Raw genomic sequence first — 13,732 nt, 5'->3', positions numbered from 1 at the left:
ATCGCTCATCCATGATTTAATTGTGGATGAGGGGGCTGACCTGGCAAGCATTGCAGAAACCTGGGCGGGAGAAGGGGGCCATGTCCCTCACCCAGTTGTGCCCATTCGGGTATCTGGTGTGGCACCAACCCTGCCTTGAGGGAAAGGAGGAGGTTTGGCCCTAATTTGTTGAAATTCAATCCCCTTGCAGGGCTTCCTGTCCCTTCAAGACCAGACCTGGATTGTATGCACCTGGTGCTTGGTGATCCAGACAGATGAGATGTACCATGCACCCTTCTGCCCATCAGACTCCCTGCCTGAGCTGATGGAGATAGTCTTGGACCTGGTGTTGAGGACCCCCATGATGTTGGTCCTGGGGGACTTCATTTTCCACACCAAGACTGTTCTGACCAGGGCTGCTCAGAACTTCATGGCTGCCGTGACAGCCATGTGGCTATCTCAACATGTCACTGGCCCAACGCATGAGAGAGGCCACACTCTAGACCTGTTTTCTCAATGGGACAGGAAGATGGTGGTCTGGAAATGAGGAATTTGACTCTTAACTCCTTTGTCATGGTCCAATCACTCATGAAGTGTGAACTTGGGGCCAGTTTCTCTCTCTGTAAGGGTGTGGACCCTATTAAAATGGTCCACCTCTGGGGGTCTTATGTGGGACATTCTTTTACAGCTGGAGTGCTTATCCTCTTATAGGCCAAGGGCCAAATTCCATTTTGAAATATTTTGGTGGACCGCATCTCGGAAACACTTGCAAGGCACTTCGGCCTTTTCTAATGTGGAATGGTACACAAAAGCTGGGAAGCCACCAAAGCATTGGATAGCAGAGCGAGCATGGCCATCTGGAGAACCTTGGAGAAGGGTGGGCTTGTGTGCCTATATTCCTACTTTAACTTATTTTAAGAAAACAACCTTACTGTGAGGATTGCAGTGGACTAATAACATATATGTAAATTAAACTTCTGGTGCAACTAGTTTGAGAATTCTATTTTTACATATGTCAGAATCCCAGAATCTCAATTTGAGAAGAGGAAATAAAACTCGGGGTCATAGGAAAGATCAATCGTTATGAACCTCCGCGTCTTTATGGTCTATCCCAGGTTCCCGCGGTTGACTCACGATAATGCATTACCGGGCTAGCAGAGATGAACTCGCTGCAAAGCTTCAATAGCATTACAGGGCATTTATAGGTACACAGGTACAGGGCAATTGATGACAGAATGCAGAGATTACAATAAGATTCTGAGGTCATCACATATAGAACAGATAAATGTCAGTCAATCACACTGTAACAATGAGATTAGTATGGACACTTTGAGTAACTTGAACCCATCTCCAGGTTTGCTTAGACATGCAAATTCAAGCTACTAGAAACTTCATGATGCTCAGACCCTTATCTCAATTCTAAACATTCTGCTTGATCAGGGCACATGAAGCCCTCTGGGCTATCAAAAGATTATTGTAAACTGAATTCCAACAATTACTATTTATAATGTATATTTGGGCTAAAATGGCCTACTGTAGCCTACAGCTAAAGGTGAGAGAAAGGAGCGAGGGAATGCCATTTTAAACAGTGACAGCTTGGTTTTGAGAAGGAAGACAGGATTTGATCCCACAATGCAAAGGCACATAGGAGTAATGCTTTTCAGACAGGATTTACCCAAATTTTCCCAACACATAGCTTCATTCATATACACAAAGTGTCACTTTTTTATAAGGTGCCCTGGAAATACTATGTTGAATAGTGAGGTGTGTGTTCATAAATTAAGGGTGCAATCCTATGCATATTTACTTAAGAAAAAAGTCCTACCGCTCTCGGTATTCCCTGGCCAAGAAATGGGATTGTTTTTCTTCTTAAATGTACACAAATCATTCGTTAAATGCATTAAGGTATACATGTGTTTCTGTTTTGAAGGGAGAGTGAACTCCAAAAGATGTAAGGCCAATTAAGACTGGATTGCTGAAGTATAGCTCTTTTAAGTTCTATGAGTGTAACTTATTATGTTACAATTATAATTCTAGAATTCTCACTTCATGTATAGACCGTGTGCTCAAAGAGTGGACAAAGCCATTGTTTTCACCCTTTTTAGGTACCCGAGTTGTGTACAAACATAACAAAAGATTTCAAAACTAGTGTAGAAATCTAAAGCAGTGAGCAGTTTAACAATCCCATACATGGCTACTTGGAGGCAAGTGCTATTGCATTCAGTGAAGGTTCACTTCCAGGTATGTGGGTGTAGGACTGCAGCCTTCATCTAATTTCTACCCTTAAGGAACATTCAAATCATCATCTTGTTTGGATTTTATAGGAAACTGGAAATAGTTTGCTGTCTCTTTTAAAGGTGGTCACAATGAAGTCATGAAATGCAAAAAAGCATTCTAGAAACAAGGCTCCGTAGCTAAGCATTTGCCATGGCAACAGCATTTTGTTTAGATTGGGTTCTTGGCTTCTGTTCAGACTAGCCGTTGATGGGGAGGTGCCAGAAGCTTATCGTAAAAAAGGGAACTTGGTGTTGCGTGTCCTTTTCGGTAGATGTGAGACCGGAAAGCCGGGTGAGATTGCTACACGCTTCGTTCCTGTGCTCCTCTTGGCCAATACGTTTTAGGGTCAGACTGGTCCTTACAATTCAAATAAATTGTCCTCCTGTTGGGATCTCTAAGGCCCTGGTTTTTGCAAGCTCCGTTTTAAATTGAGCAAGGGGCGAGTAATGTAAATTCTACCTATTGATTCGTTCCCAAGAACTGTCCCCCTCTATCATCCCTGGCACAAATAGCAGTAGAGGCACTGTTGGAGAGGAGGCAGCAGGGGATTGTAGTACTCCTGGGCAGATGCAAAAAAGAAAGCATCGGGGACATGTGCTAGGAAGCTGCTGAAATGCCTGTGATTTGATTACCGATTTTGTATTATTTGATTTGTGTTTGGATTTCTGTTGGCTAAATTGGTATACAGCACCGGGGACAGAGTGGACAAACTTCAAGCTTGCAAAATCTCGTCAGAGATTTTTACTAGAACCCTGAGATCAACCAGCCAGAACTTTGCACAAAAGACCATAAAGGTAGAACAAAGGAATTCTGAGCCCAGGAGTTTGGTGTGCCAGAAATGAACAGAGCCCTTGGTGGTTCCACACAAAACTATACTCCTGGTTACTCCTGGCTTTCTCCATTTCAGCACCAGAATTCAGAGTGAGTGGTCATTTTGTTGTTGCTATTGTTAAACTGTTGGAAGTCAGAAGTCCTTGCTAATGTCCTGCAAATGACCAAGAGATCTACCAGTAGATCTGCTTACCTAGGCCTAGGAAACAAGGTGTTTCTAGATGGAGGAGCAACTAATGCTATCTGATGGCACCGTGTCTTTTTTTTTTTCCTTCATGGATCTTCTACAGTAAGAAAGGAGACAGAAGCAGCAATGGATAAACATGGGAGGGTTGTGAGTAGAAGATGACACTATCTGAATCTTCTGTAAAATTCCACAAAGAAGCAGAGAGAAGGTGCCTCACCTGGAAGCACTTTAGCTTAATAGGCACTAAGAGGTATAATAAATATAGGCCGGAAGAGAGCCATATGGCTATCAGGTGGTATAAAAATGCCATAAAGAAATAAACCATTCCAAAGCTGGTTATGTCTTATTGTCTACACTACAGTTGAACTATCTTGCACCATGTGTGGTATGCTTGCAGAAAGTGTGGGCACCCTGAACAATACCAGGGGCTAAGCGGCTGCTTGCTGTGGAAGGCTTTTCTTTAAGCTCAGGATGGCTGATATTATGGCAAACCTGAAGACCTTCCAGCCAGAGTATGGGGCAGGGACGAATGAGCGCCTGCTGTATCTGAGATGCCGTGCCAAAGGACTGGCAGTGACTGCCTGTGCTCATGCCCTCTTCTTCTGCAAAGTGCTCCAGGCCACCAGGTAAGGCAAACAATATCTATCCCTCCTGTTAATTAAAGTACCTTTCCGGTACATGACAAACTGGTCTTTTAGGGCTGTGGCTCCAGGTTCCAGATAGAGGCCTCCTAGCACTATAAATCAGAATGCACTGGACAGTTATTCTACACCCCCACCTCTCCCCCCTCTCCATCTCTTCCACTAAACAATGTAAAAGGGGGCCTTCTTTAGTGCAAAGGAGGGAAGGAAAACTTTCACCTTCCTGGCAGAACGAGTGGAGTCACAAGAAGAAGTTGCTGGACCAGTTAGGAGAATGACAACAGCTTTTTTGTGTCCCTTTTCAGGCAGGAAGAGGAACAGCTGAAGATCGGGATTATTGGTGGAGGCCATATTGGGAAACAGCTGGCTAGGGTGCTGCTACAGCTGAGCGATATTCCAGGAAAAAATATCCAGATCTCCACAAGGCAGCCAGAAACTCTATGTAAGAGTCAGGTAAACGTAATAGATATCAGAATCTGCTCTTTCCTACAGATTCTGGTTGCTTGCTAAACCTGCCATTCCCTCTGTTGTAAAGGTCCAAATCTGTCCCTTAAAAATGTCTCTAAAAGCTATTTGCTTTCGGCACAGGGATATGTCCCCTGATTATGACATTTTGATTTGTTCTCCTTTCAGACTTCTAATTAGCAGTTGCAAACAGCTAAAAAAAAAGCCACTACAAGTTCCCCGCAAAAGTTAAAAGCAAGAGCTGCTATGGTCCACTAGATTAAATGTTGGTCTGGACTAGCAAAGTGAGTTCAAAGCCTGATTTGACTGAAGTTCTGCACCTTAAGTGCTTCAGCTTGCACTGGCAGATGATTTTTGCCTATTCCCCAACTCACTTAGGTCCTCACCTCTGCCAAAAAAACTGCTTTTGAGGAATGGGGACTCACCTGAACAGTAGTGTTTTCTGCCGCAGCAAAGCACTGAGTTTTGTTGTTATGCGCTATCCAGTCATTTCTGACTTATGGCAACCCTATGAATGAATGCCCTCTGAACTTTGCTGTCCTTCACAGTCCTGCTCAGCTCTTGTAAACTCCAGGCTGTGGCTTCCTTTATGGAAACAATCCATCTCATAGTTGATTGCCGCCTCCTCCCGCCTTCGACTTTTTCCAGCACAATTTTCTGCTCCAGTGCGCCTTTCCTTCTCATGACGTCTCCCAAGTACAGCAGCTTCATTGAACTCAATTGAAGCATTGAATACACCCTCACAGTTGTTATCTAGATTAAGTTCTTGGGATTGCAAAGGAAAGGAGGGATCTATAAAATCCAGATTAAAATGTAATCATGCAAATGTAATAGATTATTTCATTCACCCACCTGCCAACCAGGCTACAGGCTTCTGTTTTCTCTCGTCTATTAATCTTACCAATGAAGTCTTTAGGTAACATTGCTAGTATAGCTCCTGCTTGCCTTCATTCACACCTGCATTCAAATTCACATGTATGTACAGGGCACTGAATTAATGGAATCTTTCAGCAATGTGATGTTTATGCAGTGGACTATGTCTTGCGCTAAAGGGGCAAGAACAATCTCCCTGCATATTTTAGCTTAAAACTCACTCCCTGCAACTGAGTCCTAGAAGAGACGTCTCAGTGTTTTATCACAGGGAAAAGCCTTCACAGGAGCTGGGAAGCCACCAACTATTGGGTGGCTGGGTAGAGGGGAATGGAGCCAGGGAAAGGAGGCATGGTGAGGTGAGGGACACCAGATTTATTTATTCATTCATTCATTTATTTTCCAATTTATATCCTGCCTTTTTCCTACAAAGGGCTCAAGGCAGCTTACATCATTCTCCTCCTCCATCTTATCCCCACAACAACAACCCTGTGAGGTAGGTTGGGCTGAGAGTCTGTGACTGGCCCAAAGTCACCCAGTTGGCTCCATGGCTGAGCCGGGACTAGAACCCAGATCGTCTGAGTCCCAGTCCCATGCTCTTAACCCCGACGCCACACTGGCTCTCAGATTGGCTAGATCAGGTTCCCCGGAGAGCCAAATTTTGCCTGTGAACATGAGATTCTGCACCCCTGCTTTAGAGCAATCCTCTAGGAGTGAAAGGAAGAAATGAAACCAGCATAGGTATATTTACCTGTTTTGGGTGCATACAGTGTGACAAGTAAATTTAGGGAGAATTGGAGACTAACAAACTGGAGTAGTCTGTATGGGCCAAGTACGATGATCACATTGAGAGCTTGGACTCAAAGGGGTTAAAAGGCATAAGCAGAGAGAGAAGGGTAATGATGTTAGGCATGAGAGCAAAGGAAATAAATGGCTTGGCTCTATGAATGAATTGCAGCCCTCCAGAGACATCCGGAACGGCATCTTGGATTGAGTTCTGCTTGGTTATTGGGTTGCTGCCATTGTGTGGCCTCCCTAAAGCCTCACTTTCAAGAGTTTGGTTTGGAGCAGGTTTTCAGAACAGAAAGGGCTGTGAGGGTAGCCAAGTGATTAACCTCTAGAGGTAAAACCTTATTTGTCTAGGGGTTTTAGGACTGGAGGATATTTCCCAACAGAGTATTAGACTGACCCATTCAAATTACACGTGTGGAATTCTTGAATATGGGAGATAAGGAAGGCATTTGCCTTGCCCAGAATTCCTATTGTTTTTCTACTCACATGAGGACAAGTCTTAGCAATTCAGGTAACATAAGTTGCCTTACACTGAGTGAGACCCTTGGTCCATCTAGCCCAACATTGTCATCAGTGACTAGCAGGGTTTTGGGCAGGAATATTTCTAGTTGTGCCTGAAGATGCAGGGCATCAAAGCTGGGAACTTTTGCATGCAAAGCATCTGGACAAGCCCTGACCTGCAGTCTCAATGGTAGGGAATCCAGTACATACAGGGAGCTAGCATGCTACCATGTAATTCTAATTAGGACAGGCCCTTTCAGCTTGCATCTACCATAGGGTTGTTTTGGTCCCACCTGCCCTGAGCAGCGTTTCTGAAGAATAAAGCATATTGGACAAGGTACTAGGGTGACACTAATAAAATTTGTGTGTACAACAGCCATCAGGCCCGAGTTGCTCAGTAACAGTTAATAATGAGTGTCTAGAATGTATACTATCAATCAAGACAAGATTGATTGTCTCCCCAAAAAACACAGACGTTTATGCTGGAGATACCACACTACATGTTGCCTTGTATGGTAATTCTATTCAAAATATCTGGATGCAAGGCCTTTATCCCAGATAAGATGCACACACAAAGGAAATAATTGGACAGAAGATGGATGTATAGAATGGATTTCTTTTCAGTAATCATCTCTGAGGATAGAGAGGGGGAGGATTATTAAAAAGCTTTTAATAGCTTTTGAATACTAGCCAGTTCCTAGGGCTTGGCTGCAGTAAATGATAAGCTTTAAATCAGAGTTTTTGAAATAGTGCTAGTAGTTTTATTTCTCCATTGTAGCCTTTTCCAACCTGGTGCTCTGCAGGTGTTTTGGACTGTATCTCCCATCAGTCCCTGCTAACATGGCCAATGGTCCAGAATACTGGTAGTTGAAGTCCAAAGCATCTGGAGGGTGTCAGTTTGGAAAAAGCTGCTCCATAACCTCAATAACCTACATTTGGTACCACTATGGTTGTTAATCCAAGCTTCTCTCATTGAATGAGAGGGACAGTATGTAATGAGACCATCTAGTTATTACTGTGTGCCACTTTATTTCACATGGATGTATTTCTGAGGCAGCTATCCATGCAGGCAACACCTGGACCCAGCTTAACTGACACAGCACTTCCACTGCTATTACAAATGGAAAATGTCCTCTGAAGTTCATTATGCATGGAGTCAGGATCACAAAATCCTGCAAAGAAATATTCTCAGTGGTTGCCCCATATTTAGAATTCTCCACCTACCAAGGTATATGCCTATCTGTCTACAACCATGAATCATTCATCCATATTCCCATGCAGACAGGTGGATCCAGGGTAGCATGATAGGGTTCATCACTTGAGAGCACAGATGAGGGATCTGTGTGAAGATTTACTCTGTTCATTTGGACAAAGATGTACCCACAGGTGGGCACCTAGCAAAACAAGTAAGTTACTGAATGTTTGCCCTTTACCCTCCTGCTTTTTACTTGTAGGAAATACTGTTTGTTGGAGAGTACTCAAAAATGTCACCCCACATTTGAACTGGTACAGTGAGTTCCGTTGGATTGAGTGTCTCTGCTTTCTCATCATTCCACATGATCTGGGCACAATAAATCAAGAGGGTTGGGTTAAAATAATCAACACACGTTTGCTGATTTTAGGTGCTTGGCATAGTCTTCACAATCCATTCAAATAAAGACCTGAAGTATTATAGCCTAACAGTAATCTTGAATATGTTTACTCTGAATGAAGTCTACGTTTAAATGAGATCTACCTCTAAGTAAATTGGCATAGGATTGCAGCCTCAAGACACATAGTGGCCAGTCACGGTTACCAAGAGTTGATTCTTCCTTTTTTTATTTAATCTGTTCTAGTAGAATTCCAGATGTTGGGAATTGACTGTTACTACAACAACAGGCAGCTGGTGGGCTGGGCAGATGTTGTATTCCTCTGCTGTCTTCCATCTCACCTCTTGCACATCTGCTCAGAAGTTCAAGATGCACTCAGAAATTGCAGCATTATATATAGTCTGCTCACAGCAATTCCTCTGCCCAGGTACTGTGCACAGTGACATCAAGGCTATCTGGATTTGAAAAAAAATCCACATACCTTTCCACATGGTTTCTTTGAGGAAAGTCCACAATGAAACCAGCACATTTCTGTTCAGGTTTAGCATATCACCCAGTTGTACCTACTTAAAAGCTTTTAAACACCAATTTCCTCAGAATTTGAGCCATTACTCCTATGTAAATATTAGTAGATCTCACCTGCGGGATGTCACTGTTTTTGGTGGTGCAGTATTATTGTGTGTGGAATTGGTTCTAATAATGTTACTTGTATGGAATTCCAAAGCAATCACTGGGATCATCACTATAATTTTTATACTGCCCAATAGTCAAAGCTCTCTGGGCAGTTCAAGGTTCTGGGCATGGACTGCCATCCAGTGTACATTCGCAGGGGAGCAAGCTCCTTTTCAGCACAGTGCAGCCTTTTCCAACCAAGTACATTCCAGATTTATTGGACTACAACTCACAGCACCCTCCATCCAGCTCCTGTTCACCCCAAGGTGGCCATGTGTCCTACATCATGGATGGCAGTCCGCTGAAGGTGCCCCTTATCCAGTCCAGGATTGATTTAAAGATTAGAAGTATTTTACTCCTATTTACATAATAGGACTTCTGGAAGCTGCCTTATGCTGAGTGATGCCACTGGTCCATATAGCCCAATATTGCCTACACCAGGGGTAGGGAATGTCCAATTGTTGGTTGAATGATGAGGGATGGTGGGAATTGCAGCCGAATGACGCCTGGACAGCCTTGGTTCCCTATCCCTTGTCTACACTGACTGGCAGTAGTCCTCCAAAGATTCCAAAAAGGAGATGCATATGAGTAGCAATATCAGAAGCTGCTTTCTTCGTCGTGGCCTCTGTGCACACACATATGGGTACTGCGCCTGCGGCTGGAAGATTGCCAGCTAACGGTTTTTGGTGGGAAGCTCCACTCCCCCTCCCCCCCGTGGCCTGTAAAGAGCAGAGCGTCCACCATTTTGTTCAGTCTTTGCGACCGCCATTCACTGTACCTCGTGCCACTTTTGACTTTCGCTTTGACCATTGCCTTTGTTCTCGATCGTTCCACTTCTATTTTCCCAGTTTTCTCCTTGCTCCCAGTTCACTGTTCTGCTCCGCGTAGTTCTAGTAGGGGTAGGGAATGTATGACACTCCAATTGTTGGTTGAATGATGAGGGATGGTGGGAATTGCAGCCAAATGACGCCTGGACAGCCTTGGTTCCCTGTCCCTTGTCTACACTGACTGGCAGTAGTCCTCCAAAGATTCCGAAAAGGAGATGCATATGAGTAGCAATATCAGAAGCTGCTTTATTGTCAACATGGACTAGCAGCAGCTCTTCAGGATTTCAGACTATTTCCTCCCATCCCTCCAGCTGCAGGTGGTTGAACCTGGGACCTTCCGTAGGCAAAACAAATGCTCTACCACAAAGTAACAGTCCCTCCCCTTATGTCATTATGTTGATTGGTACTGGCACATATACATTCCACTCCTTTCTGTCTTGTTTGATAATTCATTTCCTCTTTTTAGATCACCTTACTCAATTTACTCTATATTCACCAAACTCTGTATGCATGCCTGAATGTATATAAACACACACACACACACACAAATGAGCAGCAGGGAAATCTGTGAAATAGATACTGGCTCAGGCTAAACCCACTTGGATTCCAACCAGCCAACCCCACCCCTCACATTCAGGCAGGGGGCAAAAGTTTGATGTATTCGTTTGCATTCCTAGTATGTGTGATAAAAATTGTTCTTATATAGATATGTGCGAGCCAACTACTTTCTGGGTTCTAAGGAAAGGTGTGTTTGCAAATATTTGATCCAAACAACTTTGGCAGGACACATCATCATACCTCAAGAAAAGTTGCATTTGCCCTGTATACAATATGAACATTTTCACTCAATGTAAAGAAAAAAAAATGAATATTTTTCTCAGTTAAAGACTGAAAGATTGTTTTGGCCTTTTATTCCTTTCATTTAGCATACAAATGATGAGATCTAAAAATGTATTCAGAAAGCATGAGGCTCCACCCCTGCCTTCATTTAATGTGTGGAAGCTGAGGCAATCCACTTATTTGGAGAATGCATTTCTGAGGGTGTGAAGAAGGCTTTTTTGGAAGGGTGTTTACTGCTCCCAAAAGTTGAGATTTGTAGATTGAGGGTGGGTGGGGGTCCTGAATTCAGCATTGTTACTGAGGTATAGGAGGCCTTTGTGGCACAGAGCACCTTTTTAGCAGCTCAGGCTAATATACCAACGACATATTTGAATAAAAATACCCTAGCTAGAGTTATCCATGCTGTATAACTAGTTATCTAGGTCCATGTAATGTGTTATACATAGGGCTGCTTTTGAAAATGTTCTAGTAACTTCAACTGGTCTGAAAGAGGGCAATGAGATCGTTAATAAGGGCAGATAGATATGAATATATGAGGTCAGAATTTTGTGATCTGCAGTGACTTCTGCCCATTTCCGCAGTCAGTTCCAGTGCTGCTGTTTTGGAAGTCCTCAACCACTGGATTGTCTCCCTCCATATGTACTTGTTCAGATCCCAAGACTGCCCTTGGAGGCCCTCTTTTGAGTACTTTATTAATTGAAATGATGCAGGTGCTACTAACTAAGAAGAGGACTTTTCGGTGCTAACATCCTGATTATTGAATACTCTCCACAGAGAGCCTTGCCTGGTACCTGTGTTTTGGAATTTTTAGTGAAGACCTTTTTATTCTTCTAGCCCTTTTAGTTCTTCAGCTTTGTTTTCAGTCTCTTACTGTATTTTTAGATGTTCCAATGCAGGTAGTTCCACTGGTTTTATACTGTAGTTTCATATTTTATTAGGTGGTTGTATTTCATGTTTTAACTGTTGTGAATCCCACTAGAGAGCTTTGGTTATTGGGTGGTAATAAAATGTAATAAATAAAATGCACATTTTTGATTCAGTATCTTTTTGGCAGCTTGCAGACAGAACGGGGAGTTAATTATATGCAATAGATCCTTATTTTGTATAATTCTACATGTGTACATCCTTCTTCTGCAAGTGTACCTGCTGGATCATGGTCTACCTCAATTTTTATGCTCTTACTTTCAGATTGAAACAATTACTTTCCTGCAATTTCATCTTGAGGCCACAGTACAAGTTCATGGAAAGTGGCTCTTTTTCTATATGGGAGGCTAACAGGACGGTTGTGGAAGCCCTGAAAGACCCAGACGTTATTCAGGCTACATGTCCCTGTAGCCCAAAAGGTAGGCAAATTCTTTTAAGTCTGTAGCCCATGTAGAGAATATATTTACCACGGATCTGCCCTTTCATTGGCCATTTATCGTCACCCCTTTCTCCATTTCTACATTCACCCATCTTTCTGCAGCCCAGAAAGTGGGGTGGGGGCACTAGATGCTGGTGCACAATGGATTAGGATTGGCTGCAACAGCTTGGAAAACTTAGCCCAGACAGACCATGCCATTGAAGCCCAGTGCACATTGACAACAGATTGAGATGTCAGGGATGGTGCTGAGAGATGCCATTTTGTAATGGTTCCGCACGTATATAAAACACTAAAAGAAAGAAAAAACTAGCATGTTTGCTGTGCTATCTTTCTAGACATGGAACTGCTTTTGTAGAGGAGCATTAAAAATGTGACCACAATATGGTAGTTGCTTCAGAACTCAAGTGCTTCATTTTGTCTCATTTTGCTGCAAGTAGAGATGGAATCTGCATCCAGCAAAAGCGCACCTTCCCTGTCCTGTTCTCACATATGATGGGATTAGGCAGGTCAGCATCCACAAAAATGTGGAAAAGGACCTCAGACAATGGGTATTTGGCACTTCCCTAGGGGAAAGCCACTAATTGACAGGAAGAATGCTGCAATTTGTTGTATAGGCTTTTGCTCTCAGGATATAGCGAACTAAATATTTAAACTAAATATTTAAATATTTTAAATCTAAAATAGAGGTCTCCCATTTTACAGGGGAAATTTTTGTCAATACAAAATGGCTGGCAGCTGTGTTGTATGCAGCACTCAATAGCTACACCTGGCAGCGGCTGTCCTATGTGAGGGCCTTGGTTTTACTCAATCAGCTGTGCTTTTCTGAGGATAAAGTCATCACTCCAGCAGATGATAAATCACCACCACCACCATTTCTAGTTTGTGAAAACTTTATTAACCGAGCCTTTGCTTCATCTCTGAAAACTGATGAGTAAGTAAAATCAAATAGGAAATAATGGAGCTTAATTTTGCCCTACTGAATATTTTTAAAAGCTGACAATTTAACATTTATGGCATTTAGAAGTATGATACCTATGGTGCAAATCCTTGGCGTCCCAACATTGTTTGATGGGGGGTATGGGATAGGGCAGAGCCCCATTGTGACCTCAAAAAAAGCACTCTGAAATCTGAGTGGGTACTTTGACCTCACAGTTCTTGGCACACCTTTTTCCTTGGAACCACTGCAGGAAGGGGGTGGGCAATGGTGGGATGAGATGTCTTCAGCAGGAGCCAAGACAACAGTGCTGAAGCCTGCCTGGCCTCCATAGACAGGGAATTCTACTGAAATGGCACTACTGCAATGCAGAGTCCTCTTTTGGTGGACTCCAGTTGGTCCAAAGGTTCAGAAGGTTATTGTCCAATGACCTCAGTGATCAGGCAGTGTAGATTATTATTCCCCCACCCCCATATTTAACATTTTCTGTTCTAGTTCCTTCCCCTGCTTTGACCTGACAACAGTACAGCTAAAAGATTCACCGCTTAGCCAACTTCTAGCAACAAATACATCTTTACAGAACAGCTTCGCTTTATTTTACTATAACCTGATTGCTACAGCATCCACAAACAACAACGAATCCATGACAGATAATTCTAAAGGGATACCTCTTTCAGCTGTTCTACTGAATCCCCACAAGTCTTTGAATCATAGCTTGGATGAGCCTTGTATAAGCAAAGAAGAAGCACTGAGTACTGATTCTGAGGAGGCATAACTACTCTGTGAATCCAAACCTCAGAATTAGAAATGTGTTTTGCCTTGATACATGTACTAAAAGAATTTTGCTAGTTGTTAGTAACCCTTTCTGACCAAATGCACATGGCAATTTAGACAGATGAAAAATCAGTGAAAGATACAAACAAGAAAGGAAATCCTACAGACTGAATTACATGACCAGCATTAA

General features: G+C 42.9%; 1 protein-coding gene across 1 annotated transcript; it reads left to right on the top strand.

The window, feature by feature from the left end:
* Positions 1 to 3,745: 3,745 nt before the first annotated feature.
* On the top strand, positions 3,746 to 13,595 carry NOXRED1 (NADP dependent oxidoreductase domain containing 1). Its single transcript, XM_044435804.1, has 6 exons — positions 3,746 to 3,900; positions 4,221 to 4,357; positions 8,379 to 8,559; positions 11,660 to 11,814; positions 12,537 to 12,765; positions 13,264 to 13,595. Exons 1-6 carry the CDS (start codon positions 3,746 to 3,748, stop codon positions 13,541 to 13,543), a joined length of 1,137 nt encoding a protein of 378 aa, XP_044291739.1. The 3' UTR covers positions 13,544 to 13,595.
* The last annotated feature ends 137 nt before the right edge of the window (positions 13,596 to 13,732 follow it).

This window comes from Varanus komodoensis, unplaced genomic scaffold, assembly GCF_004798865.1.
Source record: "Varanus komodoensis strain SLA01 unplaced genomic scaffold, ASM479886v1 scaffold3, whole genome shotgun sequence".
NCBI lineage: Eukaryota > Metazoa > Chordata > Lepidosauria > Squamata > Varanidae > Varanus > Varanus komodoensis.
The sequence above is the reverse complement of the archived record's forward strand: the minus strand, read 5'-3'. Positions and strand labels throughout refer to the sequence as shown.

Excerpts from the sequence above, each read along its gene's own strand:
- NOXRED1 (XM_044435804.1), top strand. The coding sequence starts at position 3,746 with ATGGCTGATATTATGGCAAACCTGAAGACCTTCCAGCCAGAGTATGGG. Across the intron at positions 3,901-4,220 it reads AAAGTGCTCCAGGCCACCAG|GCAGGAAGAGGAACAGCTGA; the intron begins GTAAGGCAAACA and ends GTCCCTTTTCAG. Across the intron at positions 8,560-11,659 it reads ACAGCAATTCCTCTGCCCAG|ATTGAAACAATTACTTTCCT; the intron begins GTACTGTGCACA and ends TCTTACTTTCAG.